The following is a 14501-nucleotide window of genomic DNA, read 5'->3' as shown; positions in this document are numbered from 1 at the left end:
ATATTCATTCCAGGAAATCAACCACCGGTTTTGTGTACCTGTATGCTGGCGGTGCAATATCGTGGTGTAGCAGAAAGCAGTCGAGAGTCACACTGTCTTCGATGGAGTCGGAGTATGTGGCACTAAGTGAAGCAAGCCAGGAATTGGTATGGCTATAGAAGCTACTCAATGATTTTGGTGAAACAAACGAGGGACATGTAACAGTGATGGAGGAAAACTAGATATGTATAACATTCGCCAGGTCTACGTGTGAGCCGACGTTCGAAGCATATTGAGACGTGGGAGAATTATGTCCGAGAGTTGTGCCAAGATGGAGTGCTTAAGTTAAAGTATTGTCCGACTGAAGATATGGCTGCAGATATTTTGACTTAGCCTCTTGGTACAGTTAAGCAGAGGAAGTTCTCAGAGATGATGGGGTTGTCTACAAGTGGTGGCAGCAAAGGTTGAGGAGGAGTGTTGGAGTTGCAATAGTTGTGCCACCCCTTCATATGTGTGGTTTGCGTGTACATACCTGCAAGCAAATCATCAGTGGCAACACAGGAAACGTCAGCAGGAAAGTGTTCGCGCCTTTGCGCCATTTTCAAATTCAAATGCGCTCTCGCTGTGTAAACGCTGTTTTTCATATTAAAGTCAATATATTCCAAGTTCGTTAATTAAACTATCGTTGCATTTTAATTCCATTGGAACAGAAATCCCAATAAACTATCGGTCTGGTACGGCGGTGAACTCGATTCGATCGGAGCGTTTTGCCGAGTCCAAAGTATGTACGATTTCCTGCCACGATGCGTCTCCGAATTTGTCTGCTGATGTCGTTTGCGGCAGTCACCAGTTAGCCCAAATACACGAATTAGTTTGTTACTCTACACACCGGGAGTGCATACAGAGATGATAAGTGACAGATTTTTTTATTTCTTCCTGCAAGTTACAAATCAATTATGACGAAAATTCTGTATTCGTATCTAAAGGGCTGTTTCTTGGCTAATTACGGGTGGGTAGAATCGCTGATAGGTGAATGAATATAGATTTTTAAATTATCACTGATTAATAAAATCTTACATGCATGAACAAAGTAACGACTTGATGTTTGGGGACAAATAACTGTTACACCCATGCAATACACAAATTTCCAAGATAAATGATTGTACCCTATCAACCCTTATCGTACCTCCGCACCCTGATTGGAAGTGCTTCTTCTGGCTCTACGTTCCCACTGGAACTTGGCCTGCTTTGTGCTGCCTTCCAACTTAATGTACTAATAGCTTCTTCACAGTGATTAATTTTAAAGCTTTTCTATGCTTTCCATGGGATAAACATGCATCTTGTGTGGCACTGGCAAATACAATGGATACAATCTTCTCAGGAAATCGAGAATGTTTCCAACCGAAAACATCCTAGACCGATCCGAGAATCGAACTCACCGTGTCCGGATTGGCAATTCTTCGCATTTGCTCGCAAAGCTAACTGGAGGCCCCGTATCCCTTATCGCTCGCATATTTCTCCTGTAGGCACCCGTGTCGTTGTCGCATCGGAGCAACAACGGTGTTGATGACGATATTTAGGGTTTTCCCAGAGAAGTTCGTTGGCTCAACTCAATCGCAAGGAAAGCAAAAACAATATGGCGACCGGAGCTATGTTTTGCTGTCATTGGTTTACGGAACGTTTATAAATTATGTTATGTATTTCAAGGAAAAAAAATGGTTGGCCATGGGTCTATAAAATTTTGAGGGACTTCTTTAATGAAAGTTCGGTGAGTAGAAGCATAAGTACTAGAACGCTAATGGCGCTGTAGTCATTTAAATTATTTTGCAACATTAGGCTTCAACAAGCTTCAACTGGCCATAATTTGTGCATCATGCTGTAGTGCATGTTTGGTTTCATCACCAACGTCGGTTTGACACTTGTAGTACCGGTACTTTGGCTGCCAGGTCGAAGTAACCTAGATGTTAGTCACGCGAACAGGAACGACATTAGCAATCTTATACTTTTGAATCAATTGTTTGGTGTTAGAGGAAGGGATATTCAAATGGTCAACTTTTGCGTGACATGGTTATTGAATCCTCCCTTTCAAGCATTATCATTATCAACGCCTACAAGTGCTGAAGTACGATAACGGTGTGTCTCGTCATCCGCTTGCTGCGATTGATGAGTTATGCTTCTATTTTTATACGTATATCTATTCTGCCGTAATCTTTTGTTCGGGATGTTTCAGTTCTATGCCTGTGATATTGGGCACAAAGAAAACAGTTGGGTAAATTTTTCAATTTTGTGTTATTTTTTACTGTCGACTCTCCTCCTGTATTTACACATGAATGTTTACTTCCTTAAGAACTACGAAGTTTAAATAATTTAACTGATAACTTTAGAAAGTGTTTTCTATTTCGTGATATATAAATATTATTTGTATAGTTATTTGTCGCTTGCTTTTCTGTTTAGCTCATCGTTCCATCATTTTAATCGGGTGCAATATTTAACGTGTGCTTCTATTGTACATATCTAATCTGCCTGTGAAAGCAAGTTTTAGCCTTGGTTTCATTATTCCAAAATGCATGGAAAGGAATTGCACTCACAGTTAGGAAATTTAAAAAACATTTGCGGGAACGTCGTGGAGCAGCAGAGCACTAAAGTTAATTGTTCCAAAAGCACAAACAGGTACAGTCACACATTATCTGCTGCGGTCCTTTTTTTCCGTTTGAACGCGAAAATCGAGAAAGGATATGTTTGGTTTTCGAATCAAAAAGTGAGGATCAAGCTATGGACAGAAAAAAATAGCGTGCAAATTCGGCGCACTTGTTCGTCTTACAGCTACGTTTTGTAGATTTGATTAACATTTAACACAGCCTTTTCTTTAACTTTCACGCAATTTCATCCTTTATTGACCGAGTTTTAAATTCTTTTATTTTTTTTATTTCAAGCTTGGATACAAATGTGATTGCTGAGCTCGCACTTGTTGTTTTGTTTGTAAAAAGTCGTCTCCGCGGTGAAATTTTAAATAGTCTGACGATGACTTCTGTAGTTGTGTTGTGTAAACCTACGGTTTCTTAGCATATTAAACTTGGCTTAGTGAACTTAAAAGGTAAATGAGACTAGAATTGCTTCCTAAAGATATAGGAGTGTCTTACGGCTACGGTGTTTAGAAAGAACCTAAGAAAAACGAAACAAAAAAATGAATGGAAACATACCAAGAAGGAGATGTTTTGGATGCTTCCGATGGCAGCAGTTGGCGCACGTGGCTGTCGAAAAAGTGTATGCGGCGGCTGATGCTGCCTGTCGCAACATTCGGGCGACTTATGACGCTATAAATGCATCAATCAAGAGTAGCGCTGTTTTTGTAACATTTTTTTTTCTTTTGCAAACCATGATGATATGAATTAATGATTCTTTAACGAAGAGGATATAGACTTTCTTGGTTTTCTTCTATGAACATATCAACACACTTCTCACAATGCAAAAACTGATTATGCTAACAGAGGAAAGCCGATTTGCTTACGGGCTACTATTTACACTTTGAAGGGCGCATGTATAAATTAGCTCTATTGTTTGTATTTAAAATTTGTATCACACTTTAAATAGGTGGTAGAATAATAGGGGACGAAAATATTACATCTAGCTAGCTTAAGCCGAATCATGAACTGGAATTCGTGCGGCCGGACCTTACGTTGGAACTGCTGCCGGAGCAGCTGCTCGAGATGGGAAACGGCCGAGGTGCAACCATGCAGACGGGCGTTGCGGGGACTGGTGCCAGCGACTGAGTGGGTGAGGGTGTTGAGGAAGAGGACGACAGTGAGGAGGGTGACGAGAGCGAAGATGGTGACGATGGGGGTGAAGTCGGTAGCTTCAACGTTAACCGAGGTGGACATCGGCCATTGATTCCGTGGCTGCTGTACCGACTGGTGGCACTGTGGATGCTGTTGCCGGAACTAGTGCTGCTGCTGCTAGCGGTACTGCAGCCACTATCCCGGTTATTGTTGTTCTTGTTGTCTTCGCTGCGGTCGTCTTCGTTGTCCATTTCCTCGTCGTGTTGGCTGAATTTGCTGCAGTGATTGATTAGAAAGAATGGCGGCTGGGTTGGTGGTGCAACTGGCGAAGGAGGCGGAGGTTCCAGCTTTCCGTCGGCGATCAGGTTCTGCTCCAGCTCCAGCAGCTGGCCCATGAAGTTGAGGTTCGGCGAAATGATTGGACGGGCTAGTTTTACCATTTGGTACGCTTCCAGCAGGGAGACGGCCTTGTAACGCATGACGTAGGCTATGGCGATCGTCGCACTACGACTGATTCCGGCTTGGCAATGCAGCAACACGGTGGAACCTCTTTTCCGGGCGTCCTCTGTGGAAGAGAAAGAAAACGAGAACACGTTAGTCATGTCTGGCGATATCGATAAGAGTTCGTGATATCGGTATCGAGCATTTGAGATATAGTTTAAAGCCAATGACTCGACGAACTGTACAACGGTGCTTGACAACCGAAAGGGATCAGGGTTATCTTATCACGCAGGCGGCACAGCACTCCCGGAAATATGACTACCTATAGGGAACTATTTATAGCGAACAGAGGCTTTGTTTGTTATAGAGCAAGGGGGTGTGGTGATTTTCGACATATTGCACGTAGGCTGGATAAAGTTAGTTGGAATCTTGGAAATACGATGATCTAGGAGTTATCGCCATGAGCTATCTAAGCTTATAAAGCTACATAATATTTAATATAAATCTGGTACAAGTAATTTTAGGTTATTTAGTTCGGCTGCTGCAGCTCAGCCAAAACAAAAATGAATGTCCAATTATTTTGCAACAGCTAGAACATTGTTTTTCTAACAGTTGGCTGCACTGATATTTACGGATGAAATCTTAGCTCAACTAACGAAAGTCTTGCTTTTTGGGTACATCTTTTGTGGCACCAGGGATAATGAGAAAATTTTCTTTTCAAACATTTAATAGACTGGACTAAGATTCGAACCGCACAGCTGGTTGTAGCCGTATCTGATTTTGCTAAAAAGAAACCAATTTGAATGCATTGTGCTATCGGCAAGAGATCGGCTTGGTGGCAGTGAAATTCAATTTCGACGTCTTCGTTCTTTTTTGTGAGGGAGAGAAGCTTGCTTCATAATATTAATACTGAACGGTGGCGCGCGCGGGCACGTGACGTGATGTGACTACTGCGATGCGTTTGGATCTGACAGCCATAATGGTGACTCACTCCCATCTTCCGCTCCTCGTTCGGCGATGCAATCGCAGCAAGCGCGAGCCGAGTGGGATGAATCATCCTATACTTTGGGATCCTTGATGCGTGTCCTTTTTTTGGCTTTGGAATCCTAACCAAGCGGATGTGTAATGGATATCGCTTTCCGTAAAAATAGGATATTAAAAAGCGTAGATTTCAATCGGAGCCTCGACTCTCCCTTCGACTTTTTTGAACGCAGATCAAATTTCCGGTCGTAGTTTCATCCCAAGGAGAGCATCAAATGCATTATGTTGCTTTGGTTGCCTTTGGAAACCAAGGGGGAAGAGCCATTCTATGATGTAATCCAGCGATTGAATCCTGATGGGCGGGCATTGCTTTCAGAAGAGATTTGCATTGTTTTGCCTCACGCTGTCGTAATAATGTTCGTCTTGTATAAATGGTATTCTAAATCCTTTTGAAGCTGTGGGACACTGCTAATTAGGACTCGCACTCGACGGCTTCACGGAGCATTAAGTTTCCAAACTATGTAAGCTAAGAGCCGGAAATTGATTAATGATTCGAGGCATGGGGGGATTCAGCTGAAAACGTGTTTGCAATTAGAGCGTGCAGAGATGCCGAGAGATTTTCTTGAACAGAGGCAGCATGGATATCGTGATTCTATCAACACCCTGTTTCTGTTTTGTTGCTGTTATGAAGTTACGTGGGTATTTATTCTCTCAATTCAATATTTCTCTTTTCGCCCTCAACCACGGCGAATGAGTCATAGCCTCAAAAAAATCGAAACGCAGCAACCCACCGTTGCAAATCGATTCCATTCGAGCGACCTGCTTCGATGGTAAGCAGCAGAATAGCAATGGAAACAATTTTGTTATTAAAACCATTCAGCTGTTTAAATAACAATTGCGGCGAACACTAATGCGGCGAAGAAGAACACAGCGGAAACACGCTGCGAAACGCGATTCTAGTAGCAGTAGACGAAAGCATGCCATCAGTAGGCGTTGACTCGGTCATGATGCTTGTTTACATGCTGCATGGTTGCTACAATTTGAGCAGTCTGTGTAGTGAGTTCGTCAGCCGTGATTTGATTGCGCCATACCCCCAAAGTCAACGCGGAGTTCACTCGCATTTCCTGTTGGTTTTACGATGAAGAAAAAACAAACGTCTGGTTTGCAAATTTTCAACAAAAGTGGCAGAATTCTCACGCATTGAGTGGAAGGGCATCAACTGTCGAAGCAAATGCTGCTGGTGCTCGTGCGTAAAATAGCAACATAGATTTGGCTGTCTTTCACCTTCTTCTTCGTGAATCCATTTCCACCCATTTCGCTGGTTGGGATTCTTTGCTTCGGATATGAGTCATACACGTTTGGAAAAAGTGAGTGCGCATCGTCACCGCACTTTCACCCTTGAAGGCAATCCCTTCGGGCCGCTAGGGGATTTCGGTTATAAACTTTTTATTACTGTTCTATTTTGGACTAGTCAATCCCGTTGGGTGTTTAGCATGTTGAATAAGGTCGGCACATCTGTCAGTTGCAGGGGTGGGCTGGAAGTATATCATTATTCCGTGATTTTCTTTTCATACGTTGAAAAGGACAGCTCGGAATGGGACGACCAAGTTTAGTGGGAGCCTTATTGGGCTTAACTGATCGAATTGGTTGGGACCTATCGTTGGGGAATGATTGTTTACAAAGTAAATATACAGAGTGAAAAACTTTTCAGTCCCTTCCATTCGGGCAGGGGTGTGCACCGGGGCCATATGTAAACAATTCGAACAAAACGGGCCAATTTTGCCAATCGAATGCCAAATGGTGCATTAAATCGGCTTTCCTCCTCGTTCCGGAAGTTCGTTTGTTTGGAAGGCGAAGATGAAACAACTGCCTCCATTCGGAACAGTCGTAAAATTTAATTAAAATCAATGTTCACCACCGCTTCGCCCCGCGGCCTTGTTCGCCGGCCAGTCCAGCCATTGACAAGAATGAAATGGACGCTTTTATGGGTGCCAGCTTCCAGCCAGCAACGAGTAAATATCGCCTCAATGAATGGGCATGAAAACGGTTTATTATCCCCTGCCTTTTTCCGGTTTCCCCGTAGTTGCTGTTTCTGTCAGGATGATTCATTCATTCCATATACGGTACGGGACGGAATTTCATTCATAGTTCACAATGTGTAGCGTTCGTTTGGTTTTTGTGTAGACATTTGCTCTTGGCGGAAAAAGGGAAACTCAACGCCTACTCCATCGTGTGCTGCGAATGGCAATCGTCGCAGGGGTGGGTAAATTTCCACATATGTACAAGATGTAATAAAATGCATTCTTGAAATGATTACAAACATTTCTGTATCCTGTTCTTCCGTTCGCTCTTGTCAGCAGCGCTGCTCGTCACAGGCGCTAAGAGTGCTAATAAAACAATATTTATTCCCCCTTGTTTTCCCCGTCAACGGCATGGAATCCGAAAAAGGGAAACCCAGCAGCACCGCATTTATTGAATAACAAGTAAAACAATAATTTCCCTATATTAGTAGCAGATGCAGAAGAGGTTTTGACATACAGGATGCTGTGTCTCGGCAAACAGGGGTTGACTGGAGCCATCACCGTGAAAGATGAAAAATCATGGTCTTACTCCCCTTGTGCATTTATTTCGGTTTTTACATGACGCGATATGCTGAGAAATGCGTATCACCGATGTGTTGATACGATCAGCAGCAATGTATCGCACCTGCTTCCCGCCAGATGTTGCTTCATGGTGATAATTAAATCACCCGATGACGGTGCGTTCGGTACCAGAGACCAGGGGTGTACCAAAAGATGAATGACAAAAGAAATTAATCTCAACGCCCACCTGAATGCTTTCCCCTTGATGGCACAGTACACTATCATTTATTAAACCGAAATTGCAGGAGAGGAGCTTCGTACTGGGTTTCCTTTTGAAGAGGATCAGCAAACACACTCGTAGGGCCATCAGCGAAGCGAACCGTGCAGCGAGGGCAGGAAATTCGATAACGTAAATGACATCATCTTGTCATCATGCGGAGCCGTTTGTCAGACATTCGTTTGTTGTTGATGTAATCTACTCGTGTACGCAGACAAGGCAGTGATCCAAACGGCGGAACCGATTCACGTTTGGAAAGAACTGCCATTAATCTCTGTGTGGCGGTTCACAAAAGGAAGAGGGTTGTTTCGATGAGTAAATTCAATCAAAATTTGATTGTTTCCTTCGGTAGTGTTGATGATCGCAATTTTACGCATCTGAGGCTATGAAATTGCGTTAATTTTCATTGATATATTTCCTTGGTCGAAAGAAAACCAGGGGTGTAGAAAGGCCGCATCTTTGGAAGCATTTGAGATCGCAGGTCGTGAAATGCGTCATTGTTGACTATACCCTGCTAAGTTGCTTAATTTCCCCTTGCAGAATTCGCGAACAGATCACAGCGACGAAGTAGGCTTTTGGTTTATGGAACTTGCTTTCTTGAGGCAGAATCCGGACGGCGGCGCGAAGTAAAACCTGATTCTCTACCTCGTACGCGTTGCAACATATAGGGTTACTGCCCTTGGGTGGATCTCAAGAAGCCATTTTAGTCCTATTCCAAAACAAAGAATTTGGGGGACAAATTTATTTCAGATTTTCCCAAAGGTGAGCACGCAAAATAATACAAAGTGTTGGATTGAGCCTGAATATGGCAACTCTATCAGTAACGGGGCTCATACCCTATGAAACAAACACCGCTGTAGTGGAGGAAAACCTGATCGCAACTCAGCCAACCACCTATACATGCGCACAAAGGCAGGAGAATGGAAGACTTGAGAAACTCGTATTAGATTGCTAGGTCGGCCGCGGGTTTGATGGAAGCAGAATGAGAAATTTTTGCTAAACAAACGGTTTCCTACGCCTTTGCAGTGACGTCACGATCCAGCAAAGGTCATTCAATGACGCTCATGTTGCGGTCGTGCCGTGTCTTTAATTCAGTTGCGTTCACCATGGCATGCCCTGCTCGATAGCAGCCGTTCTCACGTGCTCACTTTCCGCCAAAACCGCCTAAAACTAATTGAATTGAGGCTTGTTTTTTAATGTTTTGACAATTCGCCATTCTAGCGCATACTTCTGTTTCACATTTCGTCAATGCGTCACTCCCGCAGCTCATTCGTGGCTGTTGGACTGTGTCCGGTTCGTTGAATTTCACAGAAGAAGAGCGTACCGTCTCTGTGAGGTCAGCGAACCAAGACAGCGTACAACTCTGATTAACCCCTGCCGTTCGTTTTGGAGGCAGCCGCGAAGAACGACGCAATAGTTTCGTTACGATCTATGAGTCACCGGCCTGTCGATATTGCATTGAGGGCGTTTCACCGCATGCCATTGGACCGTAAAATAGTTTCAAACGACTCGCTCCGGCGTTGCACAACGCGTGAGCCTGAAGAGAAAAGCGACCCTCATCTATGCCGGCCGGATGCACGCGTTAGTGGTGGCATAAAATGTACGTTGGAAGGAAGCACATTAGTCATCGCCAGCTCACTGCCAAACACACAATCTGTCAAAATCGGAGCAATCATGCGAGACACTGCGCGCTGCAGGGCTGGGTGCCGTTGCAAGGGTCTCTCCGTCTGTTTACGCAGTGGCTACCCTTGAGAAGAGACTCTTGTTATTTTCCTTTCGATGCCATTCCAAGTTAAATTCCTAAGACCATAATATAAGTCGTTTGCGTTTTTCCTCTTGAAGCGGGAAACAGAATCGCCATTATTTCGTTTGTTTTCCGTTGGTCGACCGCAAGTTTTGCGCAGGGCTGCTGGATGCTGGGCAAATATGAAAGCTGGTGCGAAGGAAGGTGGCGTTCGCTGTTGGATCTCGTTTATCACTGTGTAAATTTGGGAAACCTTATCTGGTGGCAGTGTTTCCCGCATGCTCGTCACGATAACTTTCAAAGACAATATATCGAGGCAAGCACTAATCGTCCGGAAACGAGAATAAGGCCGCCCGCCAATAGATTCCAGCGGATTTATTAACGTGGTGTTGCGAAACTGAAAGCCCTTCATCCGGAGAGTCATTAGAGTATAATACTTTAGCGCGCAAGATTTATCCGGTCCCGGGCGAAACCACCGCAAATGGGGAATTGAGCGAAGAAATCACTTATTTTGCTGCAGAAGAGGGATGATTTTTATTGTTATTCTAATCTTTACCCTCGCTTTTGTACGGAATCCAAGAGCGTCGTTGCCAGGGCAGTAGAGCTCTGACTGTAGAACCGGTGCCTCTAGGGTGTGTCAGGTCAGGTAAGGCTTAATAAAGCGGTATACCTTTCGGTTCCACCTCTCTGGTTACAGCTTTCGGCATAATGCAGCATCAGCATGGTAAAAAGATGGTGACAACCTTCCTGGCTGCAGGATGAATTTCGGTATCGCATTGAGAGATGAGTCATCCTCTGCCTGTCCTAATATGAAGGGGACTGCCGGTAATAGGACTTTCCATCAGTTCGCCGAGGAGGACTAATCCGAGCGTTGTAAATAGATGCAAACGGTTTCTGCCCAGGCACTGATCTTTGTTTTTCAACAAAGGAAAACTTGAAGGGTTGTTTGTGTTTTTTGTGGGATTTTACATTGACGCGATGCGGATCAGGGTTGATTTGCTTGTGTGACGCACAAACAGGAGAAAGAACGAAAATATTGCGCCAGCAGGTTGAAATATTTCAATCACAGAAAGTAGACGAATTGAAGACGACGAATTCCTTTATTTCCACGCTCTTCGACGGTCTTTGAAACTGGGTCTCTCATCGGCAATTCCTCCCTTTGCGCAAAGAATTCAGTGGTGTTTTTTCGATTTCGCTGTCACGTGACACGCAAGCAGTTGCGTGAATGTTTGCTACAACGTATCAAAACTGCTGATTTGACAACTTATGGCGGTTCTGGTGAATGTTGTCTATAATCTGCATTACAGATCTCCAGCGGATAACCGTCTAAACCTAAACCAACAACCTTGTCGATGCAACAGATGCTACGATTTCTTTCCTCCTCAACAAATTCAAACAACGTTTCGGTTGTAGTCTCGTCTCGTTGTCTGCTGACTTGTTTCACTGGCAAAATGCGGTTCGAAAAACGTGCAAAGAAATAAGAAATCTCGACGACCGAAGCGAAACGCTAAATGCCACCAGCTGAAACAGGTGCGCGCGGCGCGCTCGGAATCGTGATCATGCTGCGTAATTGCTTCTATTATTGGCCATCATAGTTCCTCCTTCGGCGGCCGTGCAGTGCAGACAAACACCGAGCCGACTAATGTACGACGATGTCCACGAAAACGCAAGAGCTTTCAAACGTCAAAATAACGAGAGAGAGACTGCCAACTGCCACGAAAGCGGCGGGTGAAGAATTTCGAGTCAACTAGAAAATCAATTTACACGATGACTCACTCCGGGCCGCACGGCATCATGTTCATGCTTCGGTACGGTCTGCATTATTAGTTCGATATTTCAACGTTAGCGTGTTGCGAGTTTCGGTGGATTATTTTCGTTCCTAGGGAAGGAATCGGCGCAATTTTCTTAGTTTTTCTTGCGGAGGGTTTCCTTGCCTTTGATGAAAATAGAAAAAAACAGCGGAGAACTCTGTTGTTAGTGTGTAAACATGCACTTCAAATAAGAGCATAAGAAAAGTGATTCGTTTATGATTCAGCGCGTGCTGCAGATAATGAACTATTGCAATCAAATGGAAAAATTACGAGGTTTTTTACACTTCGTGTACAACCCTGCACAAGAAACATTGCGTATTATGGTCCAACCCTGTTGCTGATTACGTGCGTGCAAATGCGATCTTGATGCTCAAATCGGATTACGATGCAGCATCAGAGGTGGGGATGACGCAATGCCCGTAAAACTCGTCCATGGGGTGACACGTGCTGTCATTTGTGTCGCTTACGGCAGCACGGCAGTCACGTGTCAAGTGTCTTTTACAAGCAAATTTAATTCTCGTTGGATTTCTCCGGAGTTGGGTTATAATGTTACAAATTACGAATCCCCTCCGACGAAAGGGAGCAACCTTATCTTGCGGCTGCCAGGTTGCTGCGGTTTTGTTTCTTTTTGAGTTAAAAGCCTCGAAAAAGTAAATAGTGTGTGTGATGGTACTTGGTGATGAGTCACAACTTCGTTATGCTGAGCGGCTTTGTACTCAGCCCTATCGTTCATCTTTTCAACACTGAATTTTAAAATTCTGTAGGTGGCCGACCAGGCACCGTCTCGTATCGTTTTTCGTGTTTGACAATGTATTTAGATTGGGCGATACTGCTTTCTCGGCTATGATTCCCATGCTAATTTGATCTAAGTGCTACATCTCCATTCTTGCGATTATTGACATTCCAATATGAATTTTGTGTTACAACATCAAATGGGTAAATTTTAGAGTGTTGGCGCCATAATGTGACGATGATTTGTGTTGACTCTAAACAAATTGCAGTTCAATGTCAGTTCTGGAAATACTAGGCCTTGCTGAGTCAAATAGGTCACACAACAAAACGTCATTGCTTTTATACTTTTGTCCAGCAGTTGACAAGTGATATGCCCTTGGAACTTTGAGTCCACCATCTCAAAAGGACTCAATCGATGACTGTAAGTGCTGCATTGAGTCAGTCAGTCACCAGCTACGGAACATTCCATAAATGATGATACATTCCAACAGGAATGTAAACCTCGTCTGTTATGTCGAGCCCTAGATGGGACTGGATGGGGTTATACAATTACTGGCGACTGTCAGTTCTGGCACAATGAATGGGTGCGAAAAATTGGTCATAGCGCGTCATCGCCGTGGAAGCCGCGAACGTGATCGGCTATGTCAGCAGTGGAAAGCAAATTCGATTCCACGCAGCGGGCGGATTCAAATGATGTACAAACAAAGCTCTGTAAACAAAATATTCGTTTGCACTCACTGGTTGGTTTGTTTACTCGGCAGTCCCTTCTGCTCGTGAACAAATTCAGGGATTTCAACAACGGATTTCCTTCCGCATTAGCCATTCCACGGGAAGGGACCATAACATACCCAGTTTCATCTTCCCTGTCGAAAGCCGGAGATTTATAGCCCTTCTGTCCACCGAGGTTTGCGAAAGTTTCTATGTTTATCTTAAATTTATCTAAATTTGCTGCTCTTCCGAGCACATCAAATCGAATAAACAGTGTACATCTGACGGAAAATTATGCATGCAAAGCGATGAGCAATCCCCTCATTTAGGGATTTTCGTAATAAGCTTCGCAGGGCCATCAGGAAATGTTCCGAGGATTTGCACCATCGGAGTTCACAACAAGGCTAATGAACCGCATTTGATCCATTCTCACTCATGCATGCGGGCTTGCATATCATCCAAGGGCGAATCACATTTCGAAACATTTCAACCTGTCCGTTCGTTCCATCGCTCTGGTGTAGCCACGGCCCGGCAGCATTTGGATTAGTTTAGTGGAACTCTATTACCGTCACGTAAACCTATCATCAGACCAACATGGAGAGCATGCTAATTAGTATGATGTTGAAACTATATGACGGTGAGTCAGCGGGTGTCGGAAAAGATTTCCTTTCTTTTGGTGGTGTGCGTTCTTCGCGTTGCACTGCTGCCGCCTGTGCTTTATCCCAGGCAGTAGGCCTCGAGGTTAATGGTGGTGGTTCGAATTCGACCAGCACTCAAAACAAGTGTAGTTTCTGAAATATCAGAGTAAGTGTGTACAAAGTGACGTAACCGTTGTATTGTGTTCAGGGAACGAAAACTCTAAACTATCGATTAATTTTCGCTTCAAATGCTTCCCTTACTTTTAGTCAAATGAAATTGGGCTCAATATCTCCCATTTTGAACCTGAACATGTTTTTTTTCTCTTGGATTAAAAGGAATATTGAATCGCTCCGCTATAAACCATGTAAACAGTGACGTAAATACATAGCTGGCACGTTGCGTGATAACATCAGCACCATTTGAATCATTTCTAGTTTACATTTGCGTTAAACTGCTGATAAACCTTTCGTTGGTTTACTATTTGTAGTTTCGTCAGAAACTAATGAGTAACAAGAGGTAATCAGTTTAAAGCCATTTGCTTTTGTTTTCACCTTTTGGTTGTGTATCATTACATATTTTGCTGAACGTTTCCCACCGCATTTGCGTTGAAACGTGCCATCGATCATAGATTTGCTATTTATTATAAAATTTATTGTTCTTCACCGAGATAATCACCGATGGTGCGTACATTGTAGGCGCGCCCGTTCGTTCATAATTGCACTTCCAATATATGTTCACGCCATCATCATAATCATCATCATCATCATCTATGCCCCAATTAAGGTCCTGATTGTGGTGGCAATTGTAAAGCCGAAGTATATTTTAACTTCG

The 14501-nt window shown here is 43.8% G+C and overlaps 1 protein-coding gene across 2 annotated transcripts in view; it reads right to left on the bottom strand.

The window, feature by feature from the left end:
* Positions 1–2249: 2249 nt before the first annotated feature.
* Positions 2250–14501, bottom strand: part of LOC134226200 (dual specificity protein phosphatase 10) — a 78593-nt gene continuing 66341 nt past the window's right edge. For both annotated transcript variants that reach the window (XM_062706817.1, XM_062706821.1), the window contains exon 4: positions 2250–4320. In XM_062706817.1, the coding sequence (XP_062562801.1) occupies positions 3623–4320 (698 nt within the window). In that variant the 3' untranslated portion in view covers positions 2250–3622. The remainder of the gene's footprint in view (positions 4321–14501) is intronic.

The sequence above is a fragment of the Armigeres subalbatus genome, chromosome 1 (genome assembly GCF_024139115.2).
Source record: "Armigeres subalbatus isolate Guangzhou_Male chromosome 1, GZ_Asu_2, whole genome shotgun sequence".
NCBI lineage: Eukaryota > Metazoa > Arthropoda > Insecta > Diptera > Culicidae > Armigeres > Armigeres subalbatus.
This window is presented reverse-complemented; position numbering and strand designations above follow the sequence as displayed.